This window comes from Microtus oregoni, unplaced genomic scaffold (assembly GCF_018167655.1).
Source record: "Microtus oregoni isolate MIOR12 unplaced genomic scaffold, Mior012 000027F_ref0000203, whole genome shotgun sequence".
In the NCBI taxonomy this organism is placed as follows: domain Eukaryota; kingdom Metazoa; phylum Chordata; class Mammalia; order Rodentia; family Cricetidae; genus Microtus; species Microtus oregoni.
The window spans coordinates 17,740,280-17,765,416 of NW_024543086.1; the positions used below are offsets into that span (position 1 = coordinate 17,740,280).

Consider the following 25,137-nt stretch of genomic DNA (forward strand, 5'->3'; position numbering starts at 1 on the left):
AGCTCTAGAGGATTCAAGACAAGTTTTGTCCTCCAACAGTAAGAACAAACACGTACGCACACTCACATACATACATACACACACACACACAATATACACTTACACTAACATTTGTGACACAATACATTAACATACACATAATAAAAATAAATCTTTAAAAATAAATAAATAAAAGGAAAGACTTTAATAAGGAAAGTTTTTGGTGTAACAGAAACAAAGCAAATGGGAATACAATAAAGTTATGCATGTGGAGTATGACGCAGTATGTAAAGACAATGGAAAAAGAGTAGAATGGAAAAACCACATATGTCAAGCATGGTGGTATACACATTTCATTTCAGCACTTGGGAGGCTGAAGCAGGAGGACCCTGAGTTCAAGCCAACCCAGGTTACAAAGTGAGGGCCGGTCTCAAAACAAAATTACAAGAGAGGTAGGTAAGTAGCATAACCTTTTTAAGACAAAATCCTTAGCTGCTCTTTACCAAGTTAAAGTACAAAAAGCCCAGCCAAGTACAGTGCTACCCAGAGGGCCATGAGAGCTCAACAGCCTTATACTATTCCAAGCACTAGGTGACGCTCTCTATCTCTCAGGGTACCAACACAGGGTGCTAGTCACCCAGAGCCTGTCTTCCCATAAACCCAACCTTGTCCCTACCAGATGTAGTGGCCAAAAGGCCAGCATGACAGACCCCAGCAGACTTGGGAACACAAAGAGAAAAGGCTTGTTCCTGGCTGCAGCTACTGAGGAAGTCAGAGTAGTTACTTGTATTTTGTACTCCGGTCCCTGGAAGCCCGGCGGTGGCCCCGGCTGTGGCTCCGGGAACGACTGCGATGGCGCCGGTGTCTATCTCGGGACCTGGAACGGGAAAACTTCCGTCGCTCTCGGGAGGTAGATCTAGATCGCCTCCGTCGTCGATCCCGAGATCGTGACCTGGAAAATCCAGATGATTTTGAGAGCAAGACATCACTGAGGTCAACCTCCATTTCTCTCCTCTTAGCATCTTTTGGCTTTTAAGCTTTCCTGGGATTTCTCTCTTTCCTCCCATAAATGTACAATTTTGGACTAAAGAGTCCCCTGAATTAGTCTGATGGCAAAACCTTTCCCCTAAATAACATCTCTAAAGAGTACAGTACTTGGCCAGACGTGGTGGTGCATGCCTATTCCAGAACTTGGGAGGCAAAGGCAAGTAGACAGGTCTCTAAAATTGAGGCCAGACTGGTCTACAAAGTCAGGAATACACAGAGAAAACATGTCTCAAAAAACCAAAACACAGGATTTAGACACTCCTAGTTGGTCTGTAGGCCTCAGCAGAAGCTCCAGGCCTTCTTTCCTTGTAGTGGTGGTAATGGAATATGTGTTTCTGTTGTGCTAAATCCTAAGCAATGCTCTTCACAAATCAATCTTGCCTACCTAAGTTGTGAAGCTGTTAACATCAGTTATTAAATGTTTCTGCATAAGAAAGTATTCAACTTGAAAACCCTGTGATAGATCTGAAAACCTACCTCCTGCGATCGCGGGTTCTTGATCCAGACCTAAACAGGAAAATAAAAAACACCATTAATCCCACCACCAAGGAGCCGAGGCAGATGGATCACTATGAGTTTAAAGCCAGCCTGGTCTACAGAGTTCTAGGCCAGTCAAAGCAACATAGTAAGATCCTATCAAAACAAAAAAAAGTGTCCCTCGAGATAGCATAGTTACTTCTGGCTCTCATCTCTTCTTTCAACTCAAATTAGATCCAACACATCTATCTGAGTATGTCTCAGGCACCTCAAACTGAATATAGCCAAATTCTACCCCTATTCCTCATTCCATCCTCCCTGTCCAAGGTAAGGGAAAATTCCAGATTAGAAACCAAGAGGCCAATTGAACACGGTACTGGGTGCACACCTTTGATCTCAGCATAGAGAAGAAAAGACAGGCGGATGCCTGAGGCTACAGAATAAGTTTTATGACAGCCAGGGATATACAAGCAACAAAACAAAAAGAAAAGAGACCATGAGGCCAGCTGCACTCCTTCTCCTCACACGACCCCAAGTCCAGTCAGTTCTACCCCAAATACCTTAGCCCAGATCACACCACTCACACTCTTCTTGCCTCGAAAATCAGAACCTCACTGGTGTTTGGGGGGCGGGGGAGGCTTTTGCTCAACACCTTAACACTCTGCTTCTCAAGCAACTACGTCTTATAGGAAACTCTGTCCTGTGGCCCCATGTGACCAATTCAAAAAAATAAAGGGGGAGGAGACATACAAAGCCTCCACCCCTTCACTTCAAAGCTGACAATTTTTTTTGTTTGTTTGTTTGTTTGTTTGTTTTGTTTTTGGTTTTTCGAGGCAGGGTTTCTATGTGGTTTTTTTTTTTTTTTTTGGAGCCTGTCCTGGAACTAGCTCTTGTAGACCAGGCTGGTCTCGAACTCACAGAGATCCGCCTGCCTCTGCCTCCCGAGTGCTGGGATTTTTTTGTCCATAGCAATGCACTGCCATGAGACTACAGCTTAGCAGCAGATCCATTGTTGCCTTCCCTATTTGCTGAAGGTTCTATGCCCAGCTGTCAGAGCCGGCTCTGTGGGGTCCAAGGATGGCTGGGGTGGGTGGCTCACACCTTTAATCCTAGTACCCAGAAGGCAGAGGCAAGTGCATCTCTGTGAGTTTGAGGACAGCCAAGTCAACACAAAAACTCTGTCTTGGGGGGAAGAGGGGAGAGTAACTCTCCCTAGTTTCTTCCTCCCTTGTTTAAATCAATGTCATACCTCACCAGACTGAGTATGTTATAGATGTAATAATTTTTCTTTTAAAGGCCACCCCAGAGCCAGGTTGATGGCACATGCCCTAATCTCAGCTATTAGAAGGCAGACACAGGCACATCTCTGCAAATTCTAGGCCAGCCTGGATTACATAGTGAGACCCTATGTGGTATCCCCAAAGGGAGTGGCACTATTAAGAAGTATGGCCTTGTTGGAAGAAGTCTGTCACTGTGTGTGTAGGAGGGGACCAGGAGGGTTGGCTTTGAGGTCTCCTATGCTCAACACACCACCCAGGGTCTCAGACTTCTTACTGCCTGTGGGTCAAGACAGAGAAACCCTCAACACTTTTGCCAGTACCATGTCTGTCTGCATGTTGCCTTACTTCCCACCACAATGATAAATTGACTCCACAATCAAATATTTTCCTTTGTAAGAGTTAACGTGGTCACAGTGTCTCTTTACAGCAATAGAACCACTAAGATACCCTATCTCTAAATTAAAAACACACACACACACACACACACACACACACACACACAAGTAAATAACTGCCGATTCTTTGTATGGTAAACACTGACTATTCCAGGTCACAACATGGCAAACAGCAGTTTCCTAAGGCTGGCCCACACTTACCTCCTGCTCAGGCGCTCCTCTCGCTCTCTCTCCTCTCTTCTCCTCAAGCGATCCTGATTTCTCTTTTCCTGCTTTTCAGCCACAGTTTTCTAAATAAATGAAAAATGGGTGGGGGGAGCAACAACTTTTAGGAAACAATATATTCATTTTTAAAACTAACGGAAGCCGGGCGGTGGTGGCACACACAATCTCAGTACTCAGGAGACAGAGGCAGGTGAATCTCTCTGTGAGTTCTAGGTTAGCCTGGTCTACAAGAGCTAATTTCAGGATAGTTAGGGCTGTTACAGAGACACCTGGCTCAAAAAAAACAAAATATCCCTAACAGAACAAATGAAAAAAAAAATTAAATCATTTTATACATTTGGTTACAAATTACGAAGGAGGGGGGTGGGCTGAACTTTTAAGTCACAGGGAATTGATCACAATGCTTCAAACCAAACCATCAAGTTAGCTGTTTATCCTACAGCCTCTCTATAAGCATTGTAGTAAAAAAAGAAACATGAGTCAGACCACATACACGCTGCTGCTGGGAGTGGAACTCTTAGGTAGCTAGAAGCAACTCACTTCTGATGTGGTAAGTGCATCAGCACAATTGCATATTCAATTCATTAGGCTCGATCCTAAATGTGACAGAAGCCAGAAGGCTCTGATACACTTTACCATCAAATCAGCATCAACTTAAGCCAGCTGAAAAGGGCTAAGAACCTTTATAACCCACCACTAACACTAACAAATCCTGTAATACACCATCTGGGCAGAGTGGATGAAAACACAGTCCTGAAAGGGAGAGTAAGTCATACCCCATGATACAAAAACCTACCAGTCCTCCCTGCTTAGAGCCTGGGATAGCATAGAAAATCTCTATGCCCAGTGAGTAAAGCAAGTACCCTCTAGATGAGAGGACACAGGAAGGCCCAGGCAAACTGTTCTGTCCATCACCACACCTCTACACCTCCAACTCGGTCATCCTTCATCTGAGCTAGGCATACAGGTTATCAGTTTCTTTTCACACCTTCCTAAAGCAGGTATGGCTGAGAATAGACCCCTAGGTGTGGCATCACTTCCTTCCCCACATCTACAATTCACCTCACATGACCAGCATATCAAACTCATACTGGCAAAGATGCAAAGTAGTACATTAAAATGCTTTTGGGAAAGGCAGAAGCAAATGTTTTTGTTAAGGCAAGGTTTCAACAGATGGATCTTAAACTGCCCAGTTAGCTGAAGATGATCTTAAAATTCTGATCTTCTGCTAGGCAGTGGTGGAGACACTTTTAATTCCAGCACTTAGATAGAGCCAAGCAGATCTATGTGAATTCAATGCCAGTTTGGTCTACAGAGCAAGTTCCAAGATAGCAAGGGCTACACAGAGAAACCCTGCCTGAAAAAAAAAAAAAAAAAAAACAACAACAACAACAACAACAACAAAAAAAAAAAACAAACAACAACCCAGAAACATGTTCAAATTCAACTTAAAGAATATAGATAAGGGCCAGGCGGTGGTGGCTTTTTCTACCTGTGGGACCCTTCTTAGAACGTCTACTTCCTGATGAATGCTTCACCCTCTGAGTCTTCCTAAAGACTACAATATTAAGAATATTTTAATGGCCGGGCGATGGTGGCGCACGCCTTTAATCTCAGCACTCGGGAGGCAGAGGCAGGCGGATCTCTGTGAGTTCGAGACCAGACTGGTCTACAGAGCTAGTTCCAGGACAGGCTCCAAAGCCACAGAGAAACCCTGTCTCGAAAAAACCAACCCCCGCCACCGCCCCCCAAAAAAAGAATATAGACAAGGCCATAAAGAGATCTGGTGCCCTCTTCTGGACTGCACGTATACATGCAAGCAGAACACTGTAAATTTTTAAAAAAGGGGAGGGAAGCTGTGGCTCGTTCCTTTAATCTCTGCACTTGGGAGGCAGAGGCAGGTGGATCTTTGAATTCAGAGTTAGCCTGGTCTACAAAGTAGTTCCAGTACAGTCAGAGCTGTTACAGAGCGTACAAAAAAAAAAACCAGAAATATTATCAACATACCCTCAACTGATCAAGCTTCTCTCGGATCTGAATGAACCCCAAGTGTAACTTGCCCCCGAAGTGGTCTGCTAGACGACGGTCATTGTCATGGAGACCAAGATAAGCCGAACAAACCTCACAGACACGAAGCTTTTGCTGCTGAAAACTGGATGCAGGCATAGAATTTCTATATTCTTCCTATGGTTAGACAGATGAAACAGACAAACAAACAAATAAATAAAATATAAAAGATGAAGTGGAGGCATTTCAAAACTGTCACCATGCAGACCCCAGAATGCAACAACCTGAAATATAGGCAACATTTTATCATGTTGAAAACTAGATTGCTCAGCTTTAGGTATATTAAGAACTTCAATTTCGTTGTTTATTTTAAAAGAATTAACATTTAGTGGCAGGAGGTTTTCTGAGTTCCAGGACAGCCAGAGCTACACACAGAAACATTATCTCAAGAGAAAAAAGATAAATTAAAAAAACTAGCATTTATGTATGTCTTATCAAGAACAACAAGGAACATTCAAATCACGGAGATAAGAATGACTGTTCTAGGGGCTGGAGAGATGGCTCAGTGGTTAAGAGCACTGACTGCTCTTCCAGAGGTCCTGAGTTCAATTCCCAGCAACCACATGGTGGCTCACAACCATCTGTAATGAGATCTGGTGCCCTCTTCTGGCCTGCAGGCATATATGCAGGCAGAACACGGTATACACAATAAATAAATAAATAAATAAATAAATAAATATTTTTTAAAAAAAGAATGACTGTTCTAAGATAAGCAGGGAAGAGAAGACTTCAGAAATAAACAAAAACAAGATGGAGTGGGATGACTCAGCAGTTAAGAGCACTTGTTCTTTCAGAGGCCCGTGGTTTGGTTCCCAGCATCCACACAGGAAATTGCAATCATCTATAAGTCTAGATACAGGATCTTTTCTGGTGCTTTCATCTGGCTTCTGTGAGCACTAAACACAAGCAAGTGAATCCATGTAGGCAAAATACCCCCCCCCCCACACACATATATATATAATTTTTTTGAAATAGGGTTGGAAAGATGGCTTTAAAGAATATACACTGCTCATGCATTAGACCTGAGTTCAATTCCCAGCACCTATGTCAAGCAGTTCACAACCTACAAAAATTCTAACTCAAACGAGATCTAATGCCTCTAGGCTACCTCAGCCACTTACACTCACATTGATACATACACACACACAATTTAAAATATTTTTTAATTTTTATTTATTATGTATACAGTGTTCTGCCTGCACGTGTGCCTACAGACCTGAAGAGGGCACCAGATCTCATTCTAGATGTTTGTGAGCCACCATGCGATTGCTGGGAATTGAGCTCAGGACCTCTGGAAAAGTAGTCAGTGATCTTAACCACTGAGCCATCTCTCCAGCCCTAAAATAAATATTTTTAAAAAGTAAACAAAAACTAGCACAGTCATAGCAACTGGGTCCTGATATACAGGAAATACATAATGCACGTCTAAAAGATACTCTGAAAGGCCACATCATTAACACTTTCCTTGAAGAGAAAAGTACCCAACACATATGTACCCTCCATAAACACTAAAATGTTTATAGAAAAAAAAAATCACTTATTCTGCTCAAAGTAAAATATATCAAACAAAAGGAAAGAGGCTTGGCACACTGCTTCTGGTACTTGAACTCCAGTTAGAACACTGCTATAAATTCTATACTGAAGAAAATCATTCCTTTGTCCTATTTTTTAAAAAAAGACTGATCACACTTATACAGCCCTTATCTGGAACTTGTGGAGATGTTAATTGTCTCAGCCTTCTGAGTGCTGGACTTAAAGGTGTGTGCCACTACTCCCTTCTTTGTTCATTTTGGAAGGAAAGGCTTGAATGCATATGTAACTGCTTACATTAATTCATATATTTAAAACATTCCCTAGGAAATGTAAGTTTAAATACACTCTCACGTACCGCTGGTTATAATAACCCTAACATGTTCTGATGTTAAAATAAGGCATTTAGCTGGATATGGTGACCTACTCCTTTAATCACAGTACTTAGGAGGTAGAGGAAGAGAAGAGGTCAACAGATCTCTGTAAGAACAAAGCCAGCCTGGTCTACATTGTGAGTTCCAAGCCAGCAAGAGCTACAAAGTGAGACCCTGTATAGAAATAAAAGCAAACCAACCAAACAACAATAAAACCCCAACCAAACAGAATGATCATTTATGTATGCATCATTAACCAGGAATTCTTCCAGGTAAATGTGCCCCCGTGCCACCATGTATTAAGAACAAGGTCACTAGCCAGGTGGTGGTGGCACATCTTTAATCTCAGCACTCTAGAGGTAGAGGCAGGTGGATCTCTGAGAGTTAGAACACAGCCTGGTCTAAAGCGAGTTCCAGGACAGCCTGTTAAGTAGAGATAACCTGTCTCAAAAAATGAAAATAAAAAAAAAAAAGCAAGGTCACCACTATAGAAGGATTTAATGTGAAAACTCAGAAAAAACTGAGAAACTACCATTTATATGTTCTGTGTAGATAAAAAAAAAAGGAAGCCTGTAGCAATAAACTGAGTAAAATCTTCTCTTAGTTACTATCACTAACTTGGTTATAAAAAACACCAAGACCAAAAGCAAGTTGGAGAGAAACAAGTTTATCTGGCTTACACTTGCACATCATCATCTTTCACAGAAGGAACTCATCAACTGATGTGATTCCCCAACCTGTCCTAAGAGACTATAGACCCCCTTTAGGGCTGGAAATATAACTCAATGGTTAAGCTCTTCCAGTGGATCTAGGTTCAATTCCCAGCACCCATATGACAGCTCACAACTGTCTGTAACTCTGGTTTCAGGGGACCCAACAATACCCTCACACAGATATACATGCAGGCAATACAAAAAAAAAAAAAAGATGCAGAGATCCCTCCTCTCTACTCTCTAGCCTAGGGAGTACTTGTCATCAGAAGATACTTCCAACTGTCACACTTGGAGCTTATGTAGAAGGTACAGTCCAAGCACTGGTTCCAGTCTTTTAGGGTAAATTCTATCTAGACATCTCAGCTGTGTTATGAATCTCTTTTGTATTTCAAGCTAAGCAATTACATAAGCTTAGACACAACACAACAATGCCACCACCAAGTAGAAGTGGGGTAAGTGTCCACTGGGAGTATGAGACATTAGATCGGAACTAGCCTGTTCTGCCTATCCGACCTTTGCTGCAAACTTTAATTCCAATCACTTTTGGAGAACTACAGAAAAGCATAATCCTGATGGTCTCAAGCTTCTCCCCCTGTTACTCGGTTCAATGAGCATTGCTCTAACACCCAACAAAACCCTGACACTATACAGGTCAGCTATAAGAACAAGAGGCACAATAATACTTAAAAGTTAAGCAGGCACCAGCCATGCACCAAACACCATTTTCTTATCTCCTCCCCACCCCTGGACTTTTTGCTTTTATTAAAGGTCTAAGCTATAGCTTTGAAGGCTATCCCCAACCTACCTATAGACCATCCCAAAGTCATCTCTTTTATGAATCTATCTTCATCAATATCAATGGGAGGAGGAGGAGGACCTAGAAAGATCATTCAGAAGTCAAAAGCACTTGTTGTTCTTCCAGAGGATTCAGATTTGATTCCTAGCACCAACTCAACACCTCACAACTGTCTGCAATTCCAGTTCTAGGGAATCTGACACCATCTTCTATCCTCCATGGACACAGCGCGCGCGCACACACACACCCTAACAAATGGATCAAAAAGGAGTTTTAGGAACAAATGTCTAGGTAAGCTATATAAAAGATGGATACAGGTTCTTTTAACTTTCTCATACCCATAGAATATTCAATACTAAAAGTAAACTATGAGCTTTGGGGTGACAATGTCTAAATTTTGGCAATAAACATACCACTCTGGTGGGGGGGTGCTGATAATGGGAGAGCTATAGAGGATAATTTGGAAATTTCTGTCCCTACCTGTGAACTTTTTACTACAGTCGTCACAAAGACTATTTTTTTTTGTTTTGTTTTGTTTTTTGTTTTTTCAAGACAGGGTTTCTCTGTGGCTTTGGAGCCTGTCCTGGAACTAGCTCTGTAGACCAGGCTGGTCTCGAACTCACAGAGATCCGCCTACCTCTGCCTCCCGAGTGCTGGGATTAAAGGCGTGCGCCACCATCGCCCGGCTCGTCACAAAGACTATTATGTGGAATAAAAAGAATGTAGACATGGTTTAATAGTCCAAATGTTCAACATTACTGAATTACCATCACTTACTTCCCTATCATTACATTTCTTGTTGAAGCCCAGATTGGCCTCAAACTCACTATGTAGTCAAGACCGGTTTTGAATTCCTCATCCTTTTTTTGGTCTGTATTCTGTGTGTCATCCATGTCCCGTGTCCTGTCCCTACTCCCCAGGTGTGAAGAACTGGGATTATAGGTGTATTTATTATGCCTGAATTATTATACTTTTATTATTATTATAACAGGGAGGCTCAGGTAGAGGGACTACTTTAAATTACAGACCAGCCGGGCGGTAGTGGCGCACGACTTTAATCCTAGCACTTGGGAGGCAGAGGCAGGCGGACCTCTGTGAGTTCGAGACCAGCCTGGTCTACAAGAGCTAGTTCCAGGACAGGCTCCAAAGCTGCAGAGAAACCCTGTCTCGAAAAACCAAAAAAAAAAAAAAAAAAAAAAAAATTACAGACCAGTCTTGGTGGCACAAGGAGTTCATGGTCAGCCAAGACTATATATAAAGTCAGAGAGCATGTTTAAAAAACAAAAGGCCGGGCGGTGGTGGCGCACGCCTTTAATCCCAGCACTCGGGAGGCAGAGGTAGGCGGATCTCTGTGAGTTCGAGGCCAGCCTGGTCTACAGAGCTAATTCCAGGACAGGCTCCAAAGCCACAGAGAAACCCTGTCTCGAAAAACCAAAAAAAAAAAAAAAAAAACAAAAAACAAAAGCTGGGCGGTGATATTGCACACCTTTAATACTAGCACTCAGGAGTGGAGTGCACTCACAGGCAGGAGGCTCCCTGTGAGTTCAAGATCAGCCTGGTCTACATAGCTAGTTGTAGAACAGCCAGGGCTACACAGAGAAACCCTGTCTCAAAAACCCAAAAAGCCAAAAAAACCAAGCAAACAAAAAAAGCTGGGGACGCTAATAGTACATGCATTTAATCCCAGCACTCAGGACTCAAGAGTCAGACGGATCGAGGCCAGCCTGGTCTGCAAAGTGAGTTCCAGGACAGCCAGGCATGTTACCCAGAGAAACCCTATTTTTTTTTTTGGGGGGGGGGGGGGGGAATATTGCTGCCATTCCAGAGAACCTGGATTTGGTTCCCAGCATTCACACACGGCAGTTTACAAACATGGGTAATCCAGTTTCAGAGGAATCAATCCCCTCTTTTGGTCTCCAGGGGTACCAGACATTGAACACATGTACAAAGCGCACATATATGTAAGCAAAACACTGACACAGACACACATACACATATAAATAAATAAATAAACGTTGAGAGAGCAAGAGCAAAAGCTGAGTGCCAGGCATGGTAATGCATGTCTTTAATCCTAGTACCTGGAAAGGAGAAGCAAGAAAATCTTTAAGGATTTAAAGTTTAAGGACAATCTGCATACCAAGTTCCAGGATAACCAAGTTCCATGTCTCAAAAATAAGCAACAACCAACCTCTGCTTCTTTTTTCTTTGCACGAACTTTCTCCACTTCCATAAGGATCTTCTGAGATTCATCCACATTTCCTTCAGCTCCTAGCTGCTCTGCTTTAGCAAGGAGTTTTCCTATTTCTTCATTCAGCTCATGCACTTTTTCTGCCTAAGGACAGAAAATCAGATAAAAACACCAAACATCAATACCTTGAGTTACAAAGAAAACAAGTATTTCTCTTCTTCTTGCTGTATACCTAGCCTATTCCTCTGAAAATATCCAGACTCAGTAACACACTTAAAGATTAAAAGCTCAGGGGGGGGGCTGGAGAGATGGCTCAGTAGTTAAGAGCATTGCCTGCTCTTCCAAAGGTCCTGAGTTCAATTCCCGGCAACCACATGGTGGCTCACAACCATCTGTAATGAGGTCTGGTGCCCTCTTCTGGCCTGCAGACATACACACAGACAGAATATTGTATGCATAATAAATAAATAAATATTTTAAAAAAATAAATAAAAAATAAAAGCTCAGGGGGCTGGAGAGATGGCTCAGTGGTTAAGAGCACTGGCTGCTCTTCCAGAGGTCCTGAGTTCAATTCCCAGCAACCACATGGTGGCTCACAGCTATGTGTAATGAGATCTGGCACCCTCCTCTGGCATGCGGGCATACATGGAGGCAGAATATTATATACATAATAAATAAATAAATCTTAAAAAAAAAAGATTAAAAGCTCAGTGGCAATATAACTGGCAACCACTTCCAACTTTTGGATGGAAGCTTGGAAGTGGGGATGTCAGTTCAAGATCACCTATAGTAAGTCAGTTCAAGGTCAGCCTAAACCACAAAAGACCACTTCAAAACAAAACTATGACAGCCTTACTATCATTACACCAGATTCTAAGCAAGCCCATTTACTCCATTGCATGGTATTTTTGTTTTGCAATGGAGCACATGCCGTTCACTTTAGAACTGACACGTTAGTTGGGTACTGGTGGCACACACCTTTAATCACAGCAATCAGAAGGCAGAGGCAGGTGGATCTTCGTGAGTTTAAGGCCAGCCTGGTCTATCTACAGAGCTAGTTCCAGGACAGGATAGGCTCCAAAGCTACACAGAGAAACACTGCCTCAAAACAAAACAAAACAAAAGGCCTCCTCCCCGAAAACATGTTGGTTATTTTCTGTGTCTCTTTATGTCCTCTGGGAAGGAGTAGTAAAATTCAAGGTTTAACATACAAACGTAGGCTGCAAGCAAAATATCTAATTACTAGAACTTCCCAGCACACATGTATCTTTTCTTTCTTTTTTTTTTTTTTAGGTTTTTTTCAAGATAGGGTTTCTCTGTGTAGTCTTGGCTGTCCTGAAACTCACTCTGTAGACCAGACTAGCTTCAAACTCAGAGACCTGCCTCTGCCTCCCAAGTAATGGGATTAAAGGCATGCGCCACACCGCCACAATTTTTTTTTCTTTTTTTGATTTAATAAAGTTTTATTTTTCCAAATGTACAACTGATTGAACCTGTTTATGCATCTTTACCAGCAGCTAGGATAAATTGAAGGCATTTTCATATCCATTTCTAGGTTAAGAAGTAATATGCATAGTAAATTAGTACTGGCTCACATCTTGTGATGCATGCCTTTAATCTCAGCATTCAAGAGGCAGGCAAATCTCTGTGAGGTCAAAGAAAAGAAAGGAAAGCAGGCTCCAAATGCCTTGGCCACAGACCATCTCCACTGGGAACAATCAGTTTAGAAAGCACCATCTACACAGAATTCCCAACTAGTGTGAGGGTGAGACAAAAAGAGAGTTATACCAGTCACTTAATATACCTTTGCAGAAACTTCTGCACTGATCTCTTCCTGAGTTTCTGCCAGCCTCTTCTTGGCAAGCTCAGTTCTCCGATCACACTCTGCAATGAAGGATTCTAAGTGATCCATTGCCTAGTTCGGAGAAAGCAAACAGCTAAGATCAACATCGCATAGTTTTTTTTGTCATTGTTATGTCTTTTATTTGCGAAGAGAAGTGCTTAAGATTAAACCCAAAACTACAAGTATGCTAGAAAGGAACTCTTCTGAATTACACCTGCAGACCAGTTTCTCCAGCTAAAGTCCCACAGACCAGGCTGGCCCAAAACTTGCCATGTACTCTGGGCTGGCTTTGAACTCACAATCTTCTTCCCTTAGCCTCCAAAGTGCTAGATGAGAGGTGTGCACATCACACTTTGCACACTGCATAGTCTTGGCACCTATATATGTAATAGGAACACAAGCTTACGTTTATTTCTTTGTTTTGAGAGTCATACTATGTAGTCCTTTTGGACTTAAAATACTCCCTATGTATATCAGGCAGATATATGCCCTTAATCCCATCACTCAGGAGGAAGAGATAGGCACATCTCTGGGAGTTCCAGGGTTACATATGAAACCTGGCCTCATAAAAAATAAATAAAAAGAAATTAAATTGCAATTCCTATCTCTGCTATGGCATCTATAGGGACAGCATGAGCTGATACTCTGCTTAAAAATTTATCATCATAATTAACATAATTAGAGTCATCTTAAATCAAATTGCTATCTCATTTACTTATTTCCAAAATTTGTAGAAAGATCTCTAACTCTCTGTTAAAATTACCAAGAAAATGGACTGAGGGAATTGCTTAGTAAGGTGTCAGTCATGCAAACATAAGGACCTGAGTTCAATCCCTCCAAAATCTACATGTGGCAGTCAGCCTTTATAATTCCAGCATTGGGGAGGTGGGGATAGGTAGCTCTCTTGGACTTCTCCATCAGCCAGTCTTATCTACTTGGCACATCCTAGACCACTGACAGAGAAACACTGTCTCAAATAACAGGTGAGGGGCTAGCAAGATAGTTCAGTGGGTAAACATACTAGAGGCCAAACCTGATTAATCTGCATTTACTCTTTTGGAACCTGCATGATGGAAAGAGAAAACCCATTCCCATAATTGTGTGTATGTATACATACAAGCAAATAAATATAAAAAAAAGTTAAAATAAAAACAAAAAAAAATTGACAAGTGGGCAGCACCTACAAAAAAACAACCAAGGCTGTCCTCTGGCCTTCACAGGCACACAGCAGGAGGCTGAGGCAGGAAGATTACTATGAGTTGGAGGCCAGTTTGGGGCTATATTGTAGAATAAAGAGAGGCAACCCACACGTAGAGGAGAAATTCAGTGTGAAGGTGGTTCAGTGAATAATAAAGACTTTGTTGAGAAAGCAAGTTAGTACTAAGACTGAATCTGGGGCTGAAGAGATGGCTCAGAGATTAAGAGCACTTAATCTCTCTCTTCCAGAGGTCCTGAGTTCAATTCCCAGCAACCAAGTGGTGGCTCACAACCATCTGTAATGATATGGGATATGATGCTCTCTTCTGGTGTGCAGGCATACATGCAGACAGAACAATGTATACATAATAAATAAATCTTAAAAAAAAAAAGACTGAATCTGAGTCCTAGAACTCACATAAAAATGGTAAGAGGCCTCACCCTCACTGAGAAACAGATGGGGAAGGGGGGAGGGGAGGGAGGAACTGGGATTAGTATGTAAAAGAAAAAGTAGTAAGAGACAGCCAGGCAGTGTAGCCAACACCTTTAATCCCAGCACTCAGGAGGCAGGCTAGCCAGGTCTACAAAGCAAGTTCCAAGGCAGTCAAGGATACATACACTGTGAAGCTCTACCCCAAAAGAGGAAGGAGGAAGGGAGGGGAGAAAGAAAAGGAGAAAGGGTGTGACCTATGTTTGCTACCACAGTTGCAAACTGTACTTCTGGAAAGATGAAGAGCTGGTCACCTGTCCTTACCCAGAATAACAGCCCCAATACAGGATCCTGAGGTATCCTTAAGCCCACTCAAGTAGTGCTCCCCTACTGTATACTCAGCATTATATATATATATAGGGAAGATCAATGACTCACTCAAAGCAGTCATGCAGAGCCACACCTTTATCAACTAAAATGCCTCTATATTAAGCAGATTCTTAGTCCAATGGTAATGTGATGGAGGAAGGTCATTGGTTTAAAAAGAAACTGCTTAGCCTGATAGGTTAGAACATAGGTAAACAGAACAGAATGCTGGGAGGAAGAGGAAGTGAGCTCAGATGCCATAGCTCTGCTCTCTGAGGCAGACGCGGTGAAGCTCCGACCCAGGATGGGCGTAGGCTAGAATCTTCCTGGTAAGCGCACCTCATGGTGCTACACACATTAATAGAAATGGGCCAAGCAGTGTTTATATGAATACAGTTTGTGTGTCGTTATTTTGGGGCATAAGCTAGCCAGGCAACCAGGAGCCGGGCGGCAGAAACGCAGCCCGCAGCTCCTTCTACAGAAGTAATGGACTCAAATATCTAAAAATCTAAAAACGAAATGGTTACACAACAAAACAAGCAACTCAGAGCATGGAGTGTCTTCAAACAGGCATGTTCTTTAAAAACTAAGTCTGTTTTGCTGTCCCTTTCTCTCCTTTCAAAGTGTTTCAAGTGTAGATTAGTTACAAAAGGACAATTTTACATAACAGAAAAAGATGAGTCTAAAACTCAAATTCTTTTTTTTTTTGGAGGGTGATTTTCAAGAAAAAGTTTCTCTATGCAGCCCTGGCTGTCTTGGAACTCACTATGTAAACCAGACTTGGCCTCAAACATGAAGATCTATCTGCCTCTCTGTCTCCCAAGTGTTGGGATTAAAGGTATGTGCCACCACCACAGGCAAAAACCCAGATTCTAATCACAATCTACCCTTTACGAGAATGTGTACAGTGGTCCCACATAATGGTACAATGAAACCCAACTTCTAAGAGCACCCAGGCATATTCAACCCTGCATGATACCCAAATAACTATGCTCTCTTCCTTCCATGCTCAGAGCCTAGATAGAAACAAGGCCACAGGACAGAGTAAAAACACTTCACCAATGAAGTGTTGCCCAGTATGTGTTAAGGCCAAGTTCAATTCCCAGCACTGTCTTTCTAAAAAAGAGAGCAAGAGAGAGCAAAGTAGAGCAGGCATAGTACAACACATTTTTAATTCCAGCATCAGAGAGAGTAACGAAGATAAGTAGGCTTCTAAAAGAAAAAAGGGGGGTAGGGTGGTTGAAGAGATGGCTCAAGCAGTGAAGGGCACCAGCTGCTCTTCCAGAGAACTCAGGTTCTGTTTCCAGTAGCCACATGGCAGTTCTTAACTATCTAACGCCAGTTTTAGGGGGTCCAATGCCCTGTCTGGCTTTCATGGGCACCAGGTATGCATGTGGTCCACGGACATAAATCCAACTGAAATATTTCTACACATTAAAATAAACATTAAAAAAAATTAAAGAATAAACAAAAGTACCAGTAAATTCAAGTAACTTGCTTTACATTTTAGGTTGCTTTGTTTTGGGGTAGAACAGAAAATAGGGTTACACTATGTATCCTGGCTAGCTCTCAACTTTGCTATGCCTGCCTATAACCACAAACCTCTTGCTTTAAACTCTTGAGTGCTGGGAGTATAGATAAAGTCTCATCTTTACTATTCTTATAGAAAAGTATCTATTTAACTTTAGGTAAATGTCTATAATTTTAACATTTCGGAGAGAGAATCAATCCATAGCTACAAAGAAAGTTTGAAATTAGCCTTGGCTACATGAACCCCTCAACCCCCAACCTCCAAAAAAGGAGCTTTAAACCTTTTGAAGGCAAGTTGGGCATGCATCCCCTGCCATAGCAGTGCTCAGGGGATACTCACATAGTGAGTTCAAGGCCAGCCTGGTTTACCTAGTGAGATCTAGGACAGTCATGGCTACATTGCAAGACCTTGTATCAAATAACAACAATCCAAAAAAAAAAATATATATATATATATTAAGAACTTACATGCAATGTTTGAATAAACCTGTGACACAATTCTAGCAATTTTCTATTAATACAACATCCATACACTCCCCACCCCCCACCCCGCTCTTGCTCTTTTGCTAAAATTTCTCAAGGACATGCCCCTTTTGGGAACTGCTCTGAAATATGACTAAAAGGAGATCACCCAGGCATGTCTGCAGCAGTAATATTAACCTGATTCTTTGGCTGTCTCCAGAGGACAAGGAAGGTAGGTATACTTATAGACAAGCTATGCATTCCTGAATTTACAAATACATGACCACAAAAAAGAACCAAAAGTGCTTTGTGGCACTGGAGAGATGACTCAGTGGTTAAAACCAAAGCTGCTCTTGAATAAGATCCAAGTTTGGGGAACTGTAGAGGTGGCTCAGAGGTTAAGAGCACTGGCTGTTCTTCCCAGCAACCACATGGTGGCTTACAACCATCTGTAATGAGATCTGATGCCCTCTTCTGAAGACATAATGGTGTAGAGCACTCACATACATAAAATAAATCTTAAAAAAAAGACCCAAGTTTGTCAGGTGACTCACAACTGCAGATAATTTCAACATAAAAGGGATCTGATGTCTCTGGCCTCCACAGGTACCCGAACTCATATACACATACCCACATACATACACATACACAATTTTTTTAAAAAAAAATACTTTGTGCCTGTATTGCTCATGTTACTGTAACCAATTTAGGGAGGGGACGGTGGAGCTGGAGGCCCCACATGTGAGAACAGGATTTCTCAGAAAATTAGGAAACAACCTTCCTCAAGACCCATTAATACCACTTTTGGGTATATATCCAAAGGATGCTCAATCGTGCCCCAAGGGCATGTGTTCAACTATGTTCATAGCAGCATTGTTTGTCATAGCCAGAACCTGGAAACAACCTAAATGCCCCTCAACCGAGGAATGGATAAGGAAAATGTGATACAATTACACAATGGAGTACTACACAGTAGAAAAAATAACGGTATCTTGAGTTCAACTGCCAACACTATACAAATCTATCGTGATGGCATATGGCCCTGTAATATCAGTTCTCAGAAAGAGGCTCAGGAGTTCAAGATCGTCCTTTGCTACATAGCATGTGCTATCAGTATGTATTATAATAGACACATAAAAAAAGCAAACAATGAAATGAAATTCAATACAATAAGTTGGGAGTCACACACACATAAGATGGCATCTGCTGTGTTCTAGAACTTAAGATTCTTAACAAGTGCTTATTTAATTACTTTGCTTTATAACTCACAGACATTACACTACTTTCAATAGTAATTGATACTCTGTAGCATGGATAAATAAACATCCAAAAAAAATCTTACATCTAATTCAAAAAACAGGTCTCTTTCTTTACTTGCAATTTCATAATCTGCTCGGAGGGCCAAGTCGTGGATTTTGGTACATTCTCCTAAATCCATGCGCTGTGGGAAATCAAAAAAAAAAAAAAAAATTAAAACATTAACACCTATTCATTATAGAAAGCATGAAGTTAATATGATTTAGCATTTCAACTTTCACTGAAATAAACAATACAGTTTTACAGATAATAAATAAGAAATGGATCAAGTGTAATGGCATATGATAATCTCAACAGTTAAAGAGTTTGAGGGGCAACAGGGTAGTAAGTTAAAGACCAACTTGGACTTAAGTAGCCTAGTCTCCAACAAAAGAAATAAAGCCAGGCACACTGACTGACACATTTCTGTAATTGGTGCCCTTGGCAGGAGGGTCAGGAATGTAAAGTTAACTTCACCTTCAGCTACATAGTAAGTCCAAGGTCAGCATGGGCAACGAGATCATATCACATAAACAAAAAAGAAAGATATATCCTAAAAATGCATTTTTTTAATTTATTTTTTAGATTTATTTAGCTGGGCAGTGGTGGCTCATGCCTTTAATCCCAACACTCAGGTTGCAGAGGCAGGAGAATTTCTGAGTTTAAGGCCAGCCTGGTCTATAGAGCGAATTCCAGGACAGCCAAAGCCACACATAGAAAAACCCATTTCGGGAAAAAAAAAAATTTTTATTTGTGAGTGTTTTGCCTGGTGCCTTCAGAGGTCAGAAGGCAAATCAGATCTCCTGGAACTGAAATTACACAGTTATAAACCATCATGTGGGTGCTAGAAACTGAACTGGAATCCTCTATAAAAGCAGCAAATGCTCTTAACCACTGAGCCACCTCTCCAGTCCCTGTATTTTTCTTTCCTTCTTTGTTCTTGCTGTGGCAACACCAGACACTCCACTTGGAGCTTGTTTTCTTCTTGGCAAAACTGGTCTTTGGGCAAAAAACTGCCCCTGCCTCAACCACTGACAAAATGCACGATGTCCAGACTAGACAAGCAGGATACCGCCCAGCTGTGTAACTGTTTTGTAAGCCAACATTTTCTTTTTGTTTTTTTTTTTCTTTTTTTGGTTTTTGAGGCTTTATCCCTGTAAGTGGTGTGCTGTCAATAAGACTAGTCACAATGTATTATGTATTCTAATCACATGTAAAACAATCATACTGCAGTTTGTAATGTTTATGTTAATCCTGAGTACAGGACTGTGCAGGTATCTCCTGCTCTGGCTGTCTAAACAGCAATAGAAAATTTTTGTCCTAAAACTTATGGCATAGCCGGGCGGTGGTGGCGCACGCCTTTAATCCCAGCACTTGGGAGGCAGAGGCAGGCGGATCTCTGTGAGTTCGAAACCAGCCTGGTCTACAAGAGCTAGTTCCAGGACAGGCTCCAAAGCTGCAGAGAAACCCTGTCTCGAAAAACCAAAAAAAAAAAAAAAAAAAAAAAAAAAACCCAACTTATGGCATTAAATCAAAGCGCAAGTTAACAAAATCACAAGGAGAGGTAGGAAGATCAGGAGTTCAGGCCCAGATTCTACTGCATTGTGATTCTGAGGTGAGCATATGACCCTGACTCATACACAAAAAGTGGGAAGGGTTGGCAGGAGAGATGGCTCCATTGGTAAGAATGCTTGCTGCTCAAACATGAATGTTCAGAACCCAGCACCCATTTAATTATCCAGGCATGATTACACATATCTGTAACCACAGCACTGTTTTACTGATTGCTAACCCAGTCAAAACTCCATAAACTCTGGGTACAATGAGCTTTAGACTAAGTAAAACACTGTGCCAGGTGGTGGTGAGGTACACTATAATCCCAGAACACAGGAGCACAAGAGGCAGCAAAAGCTGGCAGATCTGTGAGTTGGAGGATAGCCTGTCTACAGAACAAGTCCAAGGACAGCCAGGGCTACACAGAGAAACCTTGTTTCAAAACAAAAACAAAAAAAGAAAAAAGAAAAAAAAAAAGGAAAGAAAAAGAAAGTCTCAAGGGACTAGGAGACCAGCGATAAGACGGTAAAACTATCCTCCAGCATCTGATTGAGTGCATAAATATAACTACACAAAATTTTTAAATCCATGCATGATTCACTGTGAAATGTTTTCTTGCGCACAAATATTCATACAATGAGTGGTTGATTTTTACTTTCTTCATAATAGCTATGAAGCCTTAAACTGGTCCTTTGTAAAACACTTTCACGCTAAGTAGCTGAAATATAACAGATGATTTTCTTCAGTTTATAGTCTGACATTTAACTTAATTTTAAATGAAAGCACATCCTACAAAACTAGCATTTATCTGTACTGCTCAGAGACTATAGTAATTGGGCAGTATAGATTTCTTCAAAGAGCTACAAAAATACAGGCTGGAGAGATGGCTCAGAGGTTAAGAGCACTGACTACTCTTCCAGAGGTCCTGAGTTCAATTCCCAGCAATCACATCGTGGCTCATAACCATCTGTAATGAGGCCTGGTGTGCCCTCTTCTGGCCTGCAAGCATACATAGAAGGAATGTTGTATACATAATAAATCAAAAAAATAATTTAGGGGACGGGAGAGATGGCTCAGTGGTTAAGAGCATTGCCTGCTCTTCCAAAGGTCCTGAGTTCAATTCCTGGCAACCACATGGTGGCTCACAACCATCTGGAATGAGGTCTGGTGCCCTCTTCTGGCCTGCAGACATACACACAGACAGAATATTGTATACATAATAAATAAATATTAAAAAAAATAATTTAAAAACTTACAAAAAATATAATCAATGTGATCTCATTGATTTTTATTCTATTTTAGGGACTGAAAAGATGTCTCAGCAGGAAAAGCCACTTGACAGTCTGAGTTCATTCCCCACATCTGTGGGGTGGAAACAATCATTCCTGTAGGAGCTGGAGAGATGGCTCAGAGGTTAAGAGAACTAGCTGCTCTTATTTTAAAGGTCCTGAATTCAATTCCCAGCAACCACATGTTGGCTCACAACCATCTGTAATAAGATCTGGTGCCCTCTTCTAGCATGAAGGCATACATAATAAGTAAAATAAAATCTTCAAAAAAGCTGGGCAGTGGTGGCGCATGCTTGTTATCCCAGCACTTGGAAGGTAGAAGCAGGTGGACCTCAGTAGGTTCAAGGCAAGCCCGGTCTATAAAGCATGTTCCAGGGGGCTAGAGAGATGGCTCAGCAGTTAAGAGCATTGCCTGCTCTTCCAAAGGTCCTGAGTTCAATTCCTGGCAACCACATGGTGGCTCACAACCACCTGTAATGAGCTCTGGTGCCCTCTTCTGGCCTGCAGGCATACTCGCAGACAGAATATTGTATACATAATAAATAAATAAATATTTAAAAAAAGATGGACACTAATTCTCCTGTGATTTATTTATATTTTTATTTATTTTATTTTTATGTATACGGATGGATAGTTTGGCTGCATGTATGTCTGTATACCATGTACATGCCTGCTGCCCAAAAAGACCCTGGGACTGAAGTTAAGACAGCTGTGAGCTACTGTATGGGTCCTAGAAATTGAGCCTGGGTCCTATAGAAAGACAATCAGTGAGTGCTCTTAACCACTGAGCCATCTCTCCAGCCCTGTAACTCATTTAAAAAAAAAAAAGATTTATTTATTTATTATGTATACAACATTCCTTCCATGTATGCTTCCATGCCAGAAGCTCTCACCAGATCTCATTACAGATGGCTGTGAGCCACCATGTGGTTGCTGGGAAATGAACTCAGGACTTCTGGAAGAGCAGTCAATGCTTTTAGTCTCTGAGCCAGCTCTCCAGCCCCCTGTAACTCTTTATACACAGAATAAAGTGGGGGTTTCAGCAATTCTAATCCTAAAAGTTGTTTTCTTAAACATTAATTTTTAAGGTTTATTTTGATTATTTTAAAATTATGTATGTGCCTGTGTAGAGGTTATGTGCACATGAATGTAGCTGCCCCACATTTAGAAGTGGCTGTCAGTCAGATCCTCTGGAAATGGAGTTACAGATGCTGATAAGCCATCATGTGAGTACTAGGAATCAAACACTGGTAGTCCACAAGAGCAACAAATGCTCTTAACTACTGAGCTACATCACTAGCTCCTATTATGTAATTTTAAAAAATAAAACATTACTCTTGGGTTAAAGAAAAAAATATTAAGCCGGGCGATGGTGGCGCACGCCTTTAATCCCAGCACTCGGGAGGCAGAGGCAGGCGGATCCCTGTGAGTTCGAGACCAGCCTGGTCTACAGAGCTAGTTCCAGGACAGGCTCCAAAGCCACAGAGAAACCCTGTCTTGAAAAACCAACAAAAAAAAAAGAAAAAAGAAAAAAATATTACATCTACTGTCCCACCCCACCCTGAGTAATCCATAAGGTTCTGGAATGCACCTACCGTCCCAGCAAGGATGTCATGGGGGCAGCAATCCAAAAGGTGACTCTTGCAGACACGGTCATCTGTAAACTTGACCCTCTGTCTGGTTTCATCTCCTGAAATTCATTTGTGGTTTTAAATAAAGTAGTATCTCACTAACTACACAAGGCTATCTGGCAAAACAATACACTCAGATGATTTGCAGACTAGTATTTCTGTATTCTCCCCATCACACACACTAAGAAACTGATCTAAAGATACTGACAATTGGAATGGAATGCAGATTTTTTTTCAAGCTAAGTAATTTATGAAGACGCACACTTAATCACATCTAACTCCATCATTAAGTCAAGGAGTCAGAAATAAGAGTGAGTACCAAAAGGAATCAGCCCAAATCAGTGTGGGCATGAGAACTAAGAAGCAGGTAATCTACCACATATGACTTAGAGCTGGCAATTCCCAACCAAAGCTACTTATTAATCTTTTTGCTGCAGTCAAACAGGCAGTGTTTTATTATAGAAAACTGCCAAGAGGAAGGAGGATGTTTTCAAGCTCTATCACTGACTCTTAAATATCTCTAGACCTTTTCTTGTTATGCCCCTTTCATCCCCACCCTTACAAAGGGAAGTTGGCACCTGGGAGTCACTTTTAACAAGACAATACCAAAGAAAGCAAAAAGGAATCAGGTTAGTCAATACACACTGTGAACTCCAACACATACTGTACCCATCTGCATTCTTCAAGAACTCAGCTGCAGAATTTTATGCCCGCTGTTGAAAAGTTTTAAAGGAAAAGTTTTCTTGCCCACACCTGCAGTAAGGAAGTCAGGGGGAATGATACATAAAAGTAAAGGCAAAGTGGTATGTGACAAATTTTAAGGCTAATCTGTGTAGAGGACACAGTGCTGTGTAATAGTCAAGGAGGAATATATTTCAGGATTTGCAAGCATCCAGGATTAATGTAGTGTCTTTTTACTGAAAATGTTTTCTTTCTAAACTACACTTTTAAAGTTACTTGTGGAAAAAAAGCAAACACTTTTTTGTTATAACAGCTTAGAAATTGGTTGTGACTCACGGCTCGATGAACATGAGGCTTTTCTGCAACTCCCTTGCAGATTGATGTAGGCAGGCAAAGATACACTGAACCTTTATAAATAAAATAGAGGGGCCACAATTGTTCAGTTTGTATGAAATAAAAATATGGGAAGCAATTCAAAAGCAACTCAACATACAAAGAAAGCTAAAAGCACTTATTGACCTATGAAATAAGGTGCAAAGAATCTGCACAGCCCTGCGAAATGTGCCAGTGTGAAATTACAACTTCATTACTTTAGTAAAAATGAAAACACCAACCACAGCAGGGATCTAGCTTTGCTGGGATGCAACTGCTTTCTCCTGAGACACCACCGTGATCTTGCACGCCTCCCTACACACCTACCTAAAGAATGCCAAGAGCTGACTAAACCAGGGCTAGTCTGGAAGGCTGGGGAGTGAGGGGTGGGAAGACTAGGAAAGTGCACGGAGGAACCCACGTTAGAAATGCTCATTTACGGCTCCCCTTGTGACCGTACGGAGCAGGAACGCCCGGGGTTTTCGAAACCCGTCCAGCTCCTCGGGGGTCGCCTCTCCTCCGAGCAGTATCAGAGGAATTCTGCCACACGGCAGCCAGCGCCCGGGAGCCGCGCTGGTTCCAGCCCTCCGCCGACGCTCCAGTACACCGGGCGGCGCCGAACCGCGGTGCCAACCAAGAAGAATTCGCATGACGGAAAATGGGAGGGGGACAGAGCCCCACCGTCGGATCGGACTCTCAGAAAGGAGGCCGCCCGGACGAGAAGGACACGGCGGCCGCAGCAGCCTCGCAAGCCAAGCGGATCAGACAAAGGCCCAGCGCCTGGGGTCGGCCAGCGGGGGGAAAAAGGAATGGTGCCCCGCGCAGGCGCACAATGTCACGGCCCTCGCCTCAGGATGCCAGGCGGCCTCGCCTTACTCCCGCCCCCGCCCAGCACCTGGACGGCCGCTCAGACTCACCGTCCCGAGCCGTGCCCATGAGCTGGTCCAGCAGGGCCCGCATCTGCGCTTGGGCGGACATGGTGGCCAGTGGGGACGGCCGCGAAGCTCCTCACAACTCAACGGCAGCAGCGGGAACAGCGGCAGCGAAAGATGGTCCAGTCGGCCTGAAGCCTGCTCGGCGCTTTCCCGCCGCGGGGAATGCTGGGAGGAAGTTCGTCAACGTTGTTGGAGGGCCTGCCGGGAAATGTAGTTTGAAAAAAGCCAGAGTCGCTAGGTGGGGCGGTCACAAATTGTCCTAGAGGCTAAATTAAAACTCCAACCCTGATCCCTAAAACATCAAATTCTATTGTCTGTCTGTCTGTCTGTCTTTCTTTCTTTCTTCCTTCCTTCCTTCCTTCCTTTCCCTTTTTGGTTTTTAGACACAGGGTTTCTCTTTGGATCCATAAAGTTTAAGCTAAGGATTTCTTTTGAGACAAGAATGAAAAGACCACCCACCCTAGGATGGTAGACAAATTT

The 25,137-nt window shown here is 42.2% G+C and overlaps 1 protein-coding gene across 2 annotated transcripts in view; it reads right to left on the reverse strand.

Moving 5' to 3' along the window:
• The window catches only part of Luc7l (LUC7 like), a 29,651-nt gene extending 4,831 nt beyond the window's left edge, over nucleotides 1-24,820 (reverse strand). The window contains exons 1-10 of one of the 2 annotated variants that reach the window (XM_041676022.1): nucleotides 24,640-24,771; nucleotides 23,687-23,757; nucleotides 22,634-22,728; nucleotides 18,242-18,340; nucleotides 12,876-12,986; nucleotides 11,072-11,215; nucleotides 5,411-5,587; nucleotides 3,380-3,468; nucleotides 1,504-1,533; nucleotides 764-931 (exon numbers count right to left, since the gene is read on the reverse strand). In XM_041676022.1, the coding sequence (XP_041531956.1) occupies nucleotides 764-931; nucleotides 1,504-1,533; nucleotides 3,380-3,468; nucleotides 5,411-5,587; nucleotides 11,072-11,215; nucleotides 12,876-12,986; nucleotides 18,242-18,337 (815 nt within the window). In that variant the 5' untranslated portion in view covers nucleotides 18,338-18,340; nucleotides 22,634-22,728; nucleotides 23,687-23,757; nucleotides 24,640-24,771. Of the gene's footprint in view, nucleotides 1-763; nucleotides 932-1,503; nucleotides 1,534-3,379; nucleotides 3,469-5,410; nucleotides 5,588-11,071; nucleotides 11,216-12,875; nucleotides 12,987-18,241; nucleotides 18,341-22,633; nucleotides 22,729-23,686; nucleotides 23,758-24,639 lie in introns of both variants that reach the window. The other variant, XM_041676021.1, reaches the window with a different exon arrangement.
• Between the last annotated feature and the right edge of the window lie 317 nt (nucleotides 24,821-25,137).